The sequence below is a fragment of the Passer domesticus genome, chromosome 2, assembly GCF_036417665.1.
Source record: "Passer domesticus isolate bPasDom1 chromosome 2, bPasDom1.hap1, whole genome shotgun sequence".
NCBI classification, from domain to species: domain Eukaryota; kingdom Metazoa; phylum Chordata; class Aves; order Passeriformes; family Passeridae; genus Passer; species Passer domesticus.
In genome coordinates, this window is record NC_087475.1 from 35,630,425 (window position 1) to 35,642,827 (window position 12,403).

The window sequence follows — 12,403 nt, forward strand, 5'->3', positions numbered from 1 at the left end:
TTCATGTTGTGGAGTTTTTGTTCCTCCTATCATTTTCTTATCTGTTTTCCTTTTTTCACCCATTTTATCTGCCTGATTCAGTTGCTCTTTGAACACATTGGTACATATTCCTTTTTATAGCATCCATTGCAGTAGAAGGCTTTTTATTTAACTCAAAGGCTAGACTATATTAAAAAAAAATATTAACTGAAATGAATCTGCAAAATCTGAAATTAACCTGCAAAAAAAAAAAAAAAAAGATAAATTCTTTAAAAAATGTTTTAAAATAAAAAGGTCAGTAAAAAACCTATTTTTCGAGTAAAAGAATAATTTAGTGCTGGTAGCATAAATTTATACTATCCCTCTGAGACAGAATACTCCTTATATCATCAGTGACATATAATTCCACCTGGTGCTAAAAGGGAACTGAAGGAAAAACATCACTAATTTTTAGCACCAGAAGGTGATGTGTTTTAAAAGATTGCTGCAATGGCAGCTTGTGGAAAGGGTCCATGAAGCCAGACAGCAGGGAAAGCACCACCCAGGTCCATTCCTCTTGAGCTGCACAGAACAGACCAAGGCTGGGACCCACAACCACAGTTTCCTTTCAGCCCCCACCCACTCCTTCCACACCCGTCCCCCATGAGTCACCACACTGCCCTGGACCCAAACTCCCCAGAGCATGAGCTTCTTACAGTAGGCTGAAATAAATTAATTAAATCCCCTGTTCTCTCCTCATTTTACTGCCTTACAAATCCCTAAAAATGGGGCTGGCAGGTAGCACTTTTCCAGCTGAAATGAAGGATTAGCCATTTTGCATCCAGCTTCTGAAAAATAACCCCCATGGAAACACCTCGGAAGCACAAAAGAACGGCTTTATTTCAAAACATTCTTTTTAGAAAATAAGGCAAAATTACATTTAAGAGACTAAGGATATAGATGCTAAATTTTCACACAGCCTAAGAATGGTATATCTGGACTACCTTTGAAAAATTACCTTGGGCACCAGCAATTTACATTACCTGATGAGCTCTTTGTCATCTAAACAAAAATTAAAATAAATTAAAAAAAAAAAAAAACAAACCCAAAACCAAAAAACCTACTAAGATGTCTATCTCAGACTCCCCTCCCCTAAAGACTGTGCACCCACTGCACAAGGCTGAGACATTGGGTTCTGTCCCAAGCTCCTGCCTGGACAGGCTGCCACAGGGAGACAGAGGCAGACCCCGGAGCTCAAAGGGGCTGAAGGAGCTCTCAGCTCAGCTTGTCAGCTCCCCAAAGCTGCTGCAGCCACGTGTGCTGCCCATCTCCACAGGTACACACACTGCCAGCACCCCGGGGCCCAATGCCCACCAGTAAATGCAAACATGGCCCTAAATGCTCTACTTCTGATTGCACTGAGACGAGGAACAGCTTAATTGGATATGGGAACACTGCAACAAATTGTTCTCTTTTGCAAGCAAAGGCAAACATACTATTTTCTCCTGCTGGGTGGAAACACAGAAATGGGTACTGCTTTCTGACTATCATGTTTCTGGAGGTATGACTCAAGCAAATTAAAAACAAACAAAGAGACAAACAATATTCTGTCTCTGCTGTCTGCAGGACTGACTGAAAGGGCATCTAGAGTGGCAAACACAATATAGTTACATATCATTGGTAGTCAAGGTAACTACAGTATTATGATTCCAGACTAAAAAGTTGTTTCATGTATCTTCTAGTATAGCAGTCTTCTTCCAGCCACTTGAGATTATCTTAACTGGAGGAAGAACCTCAGATTCTCAGGAGAATTGCTCTGTATATCAGCCTTGTCTATGCCAAATAAGCACACTTTTGACATCTCTATTATTATAGCTAATGCCTCAAAGTATAGGCCTTCATGGCACTGGAGGTGCACTTTTTCTTCTACTTTCAGAAAAAAAGTCTTGAAGGGAATCCCAATTGAAAACTTCACTTAGCCAGGGAACAATTAATTTTTGCATCAGCTCAAAGAAAAAAAAGAAAAAACAAACAAACAAAAAAACCCAAAAACCCCAAAAAACACCAAAAAACCCCCCAAAAAACAAAAAACCCCCTAACACAAAAAAACCCACAAACAAAAAACAACAACAACAAAAAACCAAACAAACAAAAAAAAGAAAAAAAGAAAAAAAAAAAACAAAACAAAATAAAACAAAAAAACCCACCAAAACCAAAATAGATAGATAGATAGATAGATAGATAGATAGATAGATAGATAGATAGATAGATGGAAAGAGGGTTCAGACTAACACAAAATAAGTGTTTTCCATAGGATATTTTCATTTTGTGGTAATTTTTAAACAAATTTTTTTTTAATAAACTTTTACAAAATTTTCTTGTTCAAAAACTCAAATCATTTATAGTGTGCATTTTCAAATCAACACAAAGCATTGATAAGCTGAAGTTTATTCATTCAAGAGGATTTTAAAGTCTATATTCTAAAACAAAGATTGTCTTTTATAGTACAGCAGTCTATAAGACTTATAAGGGACATAAGACACACAGCTGGGATGAAAAGTCTTTGATTTAGATTGGGTTGAACACAAACTGCCACTTTTCAAGTTAATCCCTTCTACAGAGATTCTGCACTTTCTCTGTGTTATTTTGTAGATATGGGTGTAAAAGTGTTTCTTTCTCTCTTTTGCCATTCAAACAGACATATCTCTTGGAAAAATTCTGTCTTCACAAAAAACTGTTCCTACTAGGACCATGGAATTTTTGCATTGACTGACTTTCAAGTGCTGATTATAAGCTAACAGAAAGCCTGCAATATTTTAGGTTGGAAAATTAACTTGTTACAAACCTCCAGTTCAGAAGCCCCCAATTGCCATGACAAAATTTTGAAAAGGAGAAATTGCTTTTTGCCTTGTATTATTTTTCCTTCCTTTTATTTTCCCTCCGATATGCCATCAAATTCTTAAAGAGACAGAAGTACAAACACTCTATCATTTAAATGAGATCCATGTTCAGGAAGCTTAGTTGTTGTAAATTACTTCTTAAAAAAAGCACAAGTGAGCATAAGTGAGATTGGAGTAAAATGAGAGGAAACACAGAACAAGAGCAAATCTTGCCCAGAGCCATGGAGATCTCTCTCCAACCACAGGCCTACATTTTTCATGCTTGGGAGCTAAAACATTGGCAAGGATTATTCTTCAACTAGGTCAAAGTAAATGTTGGAAAGATGATTTGATTTATTTTGTCTCCTCAAGTCACATCAGTTGTGAAGAGCCAATCCTGCCAAGCAGCCTGAAGTCAACAGTAATATTGGCAAGAGAAGTCAGTGGCAGACATAATGTTAAAATCTAATAAGGAATGAAACACAGCTGAGCATCATCTTTGGGAGATTAATCAGGTGGTGGGAACAGTTCACATCACCTTGTGCAGAAACAGTGTCTCAATATGTGTACAGAAATCCAAACTGAGACATGATTACTAGGCTTGTAATGATTATCATGTTAGATGTTTGGTTTAATTGAAGAGTTTATAAGCGTTTTTAGGAATATTTCTTTTTCTTCTTACAAACTAGATTTTCTAGCACCAGGTATCAGAAAATACCATTAAAAAATGCTGGCATTACACACTTCCTGCAAGACTTTAGGCTAAGAAGGGTTTCAAAGTTTACATGAGCATGATAATTTACAGTCAGATGATGAAAATGGAGCAGAGATGACATACATCATGTAATCCTGAACACATAAAATTTGGAATCTATATTGTAAAACTCAAGTCTTAAAAACAAAAATTAGTTTATGCCCTACACAAAAAAAAGAAAGCAACAAACAAAAATCAAGAAAAAAAAACAACAAAGAAAACACAAAAAAACCACACAAACAAACAAAACATACCTAAACAACAGTAACAAAAACAACAACAGCAACAGCAATAAAACAAGCCAAAATCCAAAACACCGAAAGAAACAAGAATGTAAGCTGCTTCAGTCATTCTTACTCTAAACATCAGCTTTCCTACATTTCTTCCCTTTGTTTCCACAGAAAGTTTTTTTTTACTTGCACAGATGTGCAAGTAAAAAAATGAAAACATTTTTTACACTGCTATGAAGTTCTTTTCAAATACCTGCTTCCCAAGACCGAATTATGGCCAAATTATTGCTATTCCTATCACAATATGCATTTAATATTGGCACTGTGTGAACACTGATACAGTTTCTGGAAGGCCCTGAAGTCCTAGAATCTGTGTATGTTACAGTACCTGTATTCAGGTCTGGACACCCAAAGCAGAGAGGGTTTCATGTGGGTTTGGCAGCCAAAATTTGCTGATATAACGAGTTACTGGGTGGCTGAGGCTGGAAAGAGATTGCCCCTTCTCATGCTGGGCCACCTGGAGGTGGTTACTGAGGTCTGTGGTCAGATGGCTTTGGAGAAGCTACAAACTCTATGGACAACCTGTGCTGATACCCAAAAGCTCTTATGCTAAAAATAAATAAATAAATAAATAAATATAGGTTTTTTACATTTTAAATGGAATTTCTTGCATTTTCAGTTGTGCCCAGTGCCTCTGGTCCTGTCATTGGGCACTGCTGAGGAGAGCCTGGCTCATAACTCATTTAGGAACTGGGACATCTATTCAGAGCTTCAATTCTTTGCCACTAAAAAATAGTCCTTGAAGAACAAATTAAGCATTAGCACAGTGGCACTGGTCCTTGGGAGGTGCAGAGGCTCCTCTCTAGCAGTGCTTCCTCTGGAGCTCTACCACACTGCTGCAAGGATGGAGCTGACAAGGAAATACTGGCAGTGCCTGCACATGCAGGCTGACCAGCACCTGTTGTTTGATGTGCAGCTCATACCTGGGAGGTTGCTCACACAGCATACAGACTCTGCTTATTCCACATTTATTTCAGCCCACAACTTCTCCATGCTCTTGGCAGCTGGATCTCCAGTACAGAAGCCAATGGCATTGCCACAGAAAATATTCTACTTGTTATAAGCAAATTAACTTCTAAAGCCCTACATGTAACTCACGGAAGATAGGTCTATATAATGTAGATCTTGGAAGAGAAATATGAAAGCATTCCAGAGAGAACACAAATTGCTTTTTTCTTGGCTTTGTCTTTCAGTATGTGCTGGCAATTTTCTTGAAAACAGACAAGGTCTAGAAATAGCTCACACAACCTGCCTGCAACTACTGATCAAGATGGAAAAAATGATGGCATATTAAAGGATGTGACAAACCCAGGAGCACCTTTACCCAGTCACTGCACAACATCATGCACTCTACAAGTGCATACAAGAGGATTAAAATCCTGTAAAAGTCTGAAATGGGAGCTTTTTCCAGCCTTGAAGAGGCAATTTTAATTTGAAACTCCCTTTCTCCAGATTGCCTTCACTAGGGAAGCACAATCAGCAAAATCCTAACCTCAGAGCTCTGGTGCCATTAGTCACACAAAGCTTTGGTGATTTACTCTCAGAAAATCATTTCAAGACACCTGACGGGACTTTGTTATTCTGCCTACAGCTACACCTGTGCACTTCTTTGTCTCTAAGTTTCAATTAGAGATAATTTAAATAAGAGAAAATCACATTTCCTAGTGGAAGAGCCTGTTAATGAAATGTGTTTCACATTTCCAATGGAAATGGGAATTCAGGAAACTAACAGGCAGAGCTTGTGCCTGCATTATGAATACATTTCCCATTTGAAAGACTTTATCTCCATCTCAGTATCCAGATATGCAATTCATCTTCAGCTATGCGAACCATACCCATTTTGCTCTTAATTTCTGATTTGCCACACTGTTAACATGACCACTCAATTTCCAAAGTGTTTTAAGAAACATTTAAGAAACACTTGGGGTTAAGAAACCCCAAAAAATAGGGGGTTGTCTATTGTTTTAAGTATCTGTAAGAACTGAGAGGAGAAATCTTGTATCATGTTACACTGGAAGTCAAAAGGAGAGCAAGAAAAGACATAAGCAAACAGGCTTAACAAATTTAACCACAGTTTTGTATCAAATAATTATGCAAAACAAACAGAAAACCAGGACAATTGATTTGAAAACTTTTCACCTAAGTGATTTTATTAGAGGGCTCTGGATACACCTTTCTGTAGATTAAAATCTTCCCTGCTTAATATGAAGCAAAAAGTCACCAGTTTTTCTGGATAAGGGACAAGTGGTATGAGCACAGAGGAAAAGTATTAGCCCATGCATTACTTTCTTGGTCTCCAGAAAAGAGTTTTTCATCCTTGTGCATGGGGAGGATCCAGTCACTAATTTAGATTAAGTTTAACTCATCCATGTTTTTCAATATTCAAATATGTTCATATGGCTTGAATATACCTAATATAACCTCAAATGTGTCTGTGGAAGGAAAATAAATCTTAATGTTTTGGCAAGGTTCTTATACCTGTCATCAAGTGACAAAGCAGAAAAACTCTGCAGTCCCACACAGGGTCCTGCAAAGTGGCACAATGTCAGACTGAGATTTCTCTACTCCCATTCATTTCAGCACCTTGGCTTTTAAGATGCCTTCATAAGCCTGGTGTTCAGCTGCACAGCTCCAACTGAGGGCAGTCATTCACCTGCCAAAGCCAAGTACTGGAGATAAGGCACCAGCACGAGAAAAGAAACCAGGTAGGAGGAAACTGCACTGTCATTGTCAGGAAGCTCTTTAAACCAATCCTACAGGTCTTTCAGCAGTGGTAGAGAAAGGATATTTCAATAGGATGTGGTAGAAGAGACAAAGTAACCTCATTAGGTCCAGCCACAAGCCCAGGATGTGACGCTTTTACAACTCAAAACACCACCAAAAAAAAAAAAAAAGTGACACAAGCAAGCATAAACTCACACATGCTTATGCACACTTATGGAAGATATGTCTCAAACACAAATATTTTTCACTATCTTTGGCTGGTTGGATGACCACTTCCATAGTGACATCTTTGATGTGCTATGCAAAAGAAATCCTGGCAGACATTTTTGCACATATTAACAAGGCAACAGTCCTTGCTGAACACTTTGCTGAAGACAACTCCAGCTAACATGATGAGAATACCACCACCATGTTTAAAAGTTTGTGAATTTGGGAACTCAGCAGAGGAGTTCCTCTAGCCTTCAGGGAAAGCTAACAAACTCTCTGGTACACAGCAGAAAAAGCTGGACTGCTCTGTTAAAAATGGTGCCTGACACAGCAAGTGTTGTGGGGAAACCACCCACAAGTTATTCTGTAATTATATGTGGTACGAGTCAGCCACATTAGCCTATCTTCTCTCACGTCAATTCTTCAGTCTCAGGTCTCTAAAAAAAGGAAAAATTCCTTATTTATTAGCAAGTTATACTACAAAAGGGAGCAAGAGACCTTGTCATCTCCTTATTCCCTGGCTGAGCCACATGTAGCATAAACATCTCTAGAGAAAGCTCTGGGAAAAAGCCAGGTTGTTGTTTTTTTTTTAAGACAATTCATTCTAGTATTTGGCCCACGCTGTCTTGATGTGGGTCAGACTGTAAATGACACAATTTGGTTGCCACTGTGCTAACCTCTGCATTCCTCTAACTCTGAGGGAGAAAGTCTGTTCTTCCTTTCTCACCTGACTTCAAATGGAATTTTCATGAATGCTGTGAATTTAGCTTGTAGTTTTATAATTGTGGTTTTATTTGAATTGCCGCAAAAATGTTGGGTGAGATTAAACACAGGCTTCTCCTTTTGAAGAGGTCTATGCTTAATATGACTTTTACACCCTCTTCTCTTACTAAATGATAATTTTTGTCTCCTTTGACTCTAGTTGCAACTGCAGCTCCTAAACTCTGAATGTGAGAGCCTTCCCCTGGTACTGTGCTATGTGATATTTATGCATAAAGTTTTGCTAATTGCTGATTCCATCAGCATTCATGAACCTTTGCTGGAATGAATGAAGCTTTCATTCATGTTTATATATGAGTTTTCAACATTTGTATGTTTGTAATCATCATGCTAAAACCAGCTTTCATTTGCAGACATAAGCTGAGGGTAACTGAGTCAGGAGACATAACTCTGTTATGTAAATGGAGAGATTATTTTGCAGTATCATTGAGAGCTGAGTTTATTACAGAAACCCCCCATTTCCACAGCTCAGTGAAGTTTGTTCACCACTGATAACTATGGTTGCACTAACAAGCAGTTCAGATCAATAGAAGTCCATTTCTGAATCTCATTTTTGCAGGGCACCTGACATAGGCATTTGCTGTAGGTCTGTGGAAGGCTCAGATAAACTCTGAAGTTTGCTCCCATGCAGTAATGCTCTGTTACTGCTGCAACTCACCTCCCAGGCTAGTCCTGTCCAAAGAGAATCCAGGCCAGGACTTGCAGTGCCCTTCCTGATAGGAACCTGCACTGAGCAAGCAGCCACGAGCTGAGGGTTGCCTGAAAAGCACCCAACTGATCTAACTAATGAACACACTGAGACACACCCCATGTGCAAATTACAGAGATTTATCCAATTAGAATATCTCTGTGGCAATCCCGAGTCATCAACGACTTTCCCAGCCATATAATTGCTACTATTAACAACACAAGTTCCCAATTTAACAAATGGAAGCAAGATAAACGTCCACATCATCCTGGCTTCTCCCAGCTTTGTGATTCACAGTGTAGCAATGTGTTGCCCTTGGTCTTTTGGAAATAGTGCTGGTGTGAGAATTTTAATGACAATGCAACACTACTTCTGGCCTGTTCTGGATATCTGAGGGCTGTGATTTCTTTTATCATGGAGGAGGTTCTGATGGTTAAGCTAACTGGGTCTATCATGCCCCAAGGACTTGTAGCTTATTTGCTTCCACTCAACTGCCCATGTACATCCTCCCTCCGTACACTTTGTATTAGGTTACCCAGAACAGAGACCCAAAACCAAGGAGGACACTTAAACAGTCTGGAATCAGCAGGAAGAGGAACCAAGAAGATTTCTGATGCAACACCACGGGAGAGGGTAGGTGGAAGGAAGAGATGAAGCACTACAATGTTTAGATTTTCTGAGTCCTTTAGCATCATTGCTTTGTAGCAAATGGCTGCAACTGCTTTCCTCTCCAGTTCTCTATTCTCTTTTGGTATTGGCTCTGCTTTCCATGCCTCCAGGATGGGAAACCAGGCTTCCTGCCTCCCTGTATTCAGAAATTTTCTCCATTCTTTTTTTCATGTCTTGTCATGATTTTACAAGAAAAAAAAATCCCATCACCTGCATGTATAGCCTTTTTATTATTATCTTGTATCCTCCTCTGCAACTGTTAGCACGTTATTGCTCCTCAGCTGCTTCACAGGAATTACTTAAGTACATGCTTTGAATCTCACTTGTCCCAGAAGTAAGTACAGATTATGTCAAGTAAAACTACTTACCCTTAGATATCAGACAGAGCCCCAGACAGACAAGGCCAAGACAGAGAAGGATGACAGTGCCTTAAAAACATTGTAATTACTTGCATTCAATAAGCCTGGCATCTTCCCAGAGCTGTCTCTGGGGATGTTTGTGCTATGTATGGCTCAGCCAGGCAACAAGGAGAGGACAAGGTCTTTTGCTGCCTTTTGCTTTTGTTGCTGTCTAACCTGATAAAAAGCAAGGAGATTTTCTTCATTCTAAGGAATCTGAGATCTAGATACCAAACTGATGGTAATCACTCATACTGTTTGTCCATAACAGTTATATTGTCCCAATCTTGACCACACTGACTGCCAAAAATACTATTTTGAGTAGTTGTCCTTCAAGAGTCTGATGCTCCTGATGGCAGCGGTTTCTGTAAAGCAGGGTTTTCATATTGGCCATGAAAAATGCTCAAAGAAAAAGCAGGGGAAAAGGGTCAAGACAACTGACAATGTTTTCATGCAGTGACTAAACAGATCTTGAACTGTAGCTTTTGAAAAGGTAATACTCTTGCACAGCCCTGTCTTGGTGTTTTGGTTTGGATACAAACATCATATAGCCAACCAAGGACACTTAGTATATACACACACATCCTATTAAAAGCAAAGTGCAGATTTATTGATAAAAAGTAACACAGGAGGGCCTCTCAGTTCTGAACAAGTCTTCTGTATAGGACATTGCACTCGTAAATACAAATTTTCCTCAATCAGTCAGAAATTCCAAAAAGACGATACTCTCCCAATTTATTTTTAGGCCAAACCTATCAGGGCCTGAGATTACTTAAGCCTCAGTTAAAATAATTACAAGGAGGAATAACTTCAGTCAAGTTTAAATACTCTTTCAGCTTCCTCAAACTGACATCTGTGTCTTAGGAGTTTATAACTGAGGGCTATAACTGACTTTACTTAGAAAAAACAAGAAAGACTGGAGCTCTGGAAAAGCCTGTGATCACACAGAGGGAGAACATAACATAGACCCTGGTTTATTCAGATTGATGCAAGTCACATGACATTATTAATTCCAACTGGTTTTGGTCTCTGCACAGAAACTTCCAGCAAAAGACTTTAATGATGTAATAATTACCTTTTTCCTTTCATGATCCTTCTAACTATGCCTTAATTTATGATGCTTTTAACTAGCATACATGTATCCTGAGGCTATAATGGATGCACATTTATTTAAGTAAAAAGATAAATCATAATGAAAGGGTTTTTAACATAATAATTAACATGTATTTTGATCATCATAACAGTAATTATTAGAGGCACAAAAACAGAATCGGATCTTAGAAGAAGCTATGAAGATCCTAAATAGGTTGGACTAGCAACACTGCCCTAGTATTTTGCCAAGAAATTATGCGTCAAAGTGGCAGGAATGAATCATCAGGCACCATTAGGAACTACACCCAGTGACACCCAGGGACAAAAATGTGAGCTACACTAACCTCCACCATAAACTGCAAATTACAATTACAGAGCAGGTAGTGTGAAACATGCCTTTTCTCTTAGTTATCAAACCATGCTGTCCTTATACCTCTACAAACATGACAGATCATCAGATAAAAGAAATAAGGGAAGAACCACAGAAAGGTAGGAATTTAGGCTTGATATGAAAGGTCCATTAACACTGAAGAAAATGGTTTTACTTTGCAAAGTATTATAAGATCTTAACATGTGTCAAATGACCCAGTCAAGCAGCCTTGATCTTTCAAAAACCTTTTAGCTCCTAAAACAACCAAAGTGAAAGAGCACACACTATTGTATTTGCAGGGACCCCCGTGGCGGGGAGGAATGATGCATCTGACTCCATGTTCTCAGAAGGCTAATTTATTACTTTATAATGCTATATTATATTAAAGAATACTATACTATACTATACTATACTAAAGAATACAGAAAGCATACTTACTGAATACTAAAAAGATAATAATGAAAACTCGTGACTCTTTCCAGAGTCTCAACACAGCTTGGCCCCGATTGGCCAATAAATCAAAACAACTCACACCAGAGTCCAATGAAACAATCACCTCTGGGTAAACAATCTCCAAACACAATCCATACAAGCAAAACACAGGAAAAGCAAATGAGATAAGAATTGTTTTCCTTTTATCTGAGGCTTCTCAGCTTCCCAGGAGAAAATTCCTTGGCAAAGGAATTTTTTCAGAGAATGTGAAAGCCACACATACTTTTACCTGCTGTCCTTCCCCTAGCAAAAATTGTTGGCATTCTGACTTTTTTCTCATCTATTAAATCATACACATACATAGGCAGACTATAACTTGCAGGTAACCCTTTTTCAATGACAAATGGTAAAGCCAAACAAGGCTGAAAACATTTTAAAAAAAATATCCTGAGTCAGATTTATTTCAGGAATTCGGTTCATAGAATCACAGAACCATTTGGGGGAAAAAAGGACCTTAAAGAGCATCTAGTTTCAAACCTCCTGCCATGGGCAGGGACACCTTCCACTAGACCAGTTTTTTCAAGGCTCCATCCAGTCTGACCTTGAACACTTCCAGGAAGGAGGCATCTACAACTTCTCTGGGCAACCTCTTCCAGTGCCCCAAATTTTTAAAAAAAATTTAGCAATACACAAGGGGATCTCATATAAAAGGAGATGACAGCAAAAAGAGAGGGGAAATGGTTTCTGAAAGGAAATATATGATATGGTACCTTTTCCAGTCAAAGTTTCTTCTTTTATTTTCCTCACCGCTTCTTGGCCATCACTTTCACTGTTTCCAGCTGTTAAAGGACAGAAAATGAAAAATTAGCAATGCAATCAATTTAAGGATTAGCAACTATGAAGTGCCAACCACAGTGTAAAACCAGTATGAAGTTTTAGATGGAAAGGTGTTCTGCAGAGGCCTTCAAAGAGGGCTGCAGAAATGCACTGTGATTCCCACAAGTTCTGCCAGTTTATCTCATTCATTCATATAAAGTAGGACTATCTACTGGACCAGCAGACTTGAGGTTTGATCGTGTGATACAAGTAAATTGTATCACATCCAGATTCTGCAAAAACTTCACTACAGGTTAGAGCAGATTTCCCCTTCCTCTTTTTCCAA

General features: G+C 38.6%; 1 protein-coding gene across 1 annotated transcript in view; it reads right to left on the reverse strand.

Moving 5' to 3' along the window:
• The window catches only part of DHRSX (dehydrogenase/reductase X-linked), a 162,837-nt gene that overhangs the window by 101,363 nt on the left and 49,071 nt on the right, over positions 1–12,403 (reverse strand). The window contains exon 3 of the mRNA XM_064408248.1: positions 12,012–12,080. Coding sequence (XP_064264318.1) covers positions 12,012–12,080 — 69 coding nt within the window. The remainder of the gene's footprint in view (positions 1–12,011; positions 12,081–12,403) is intronic.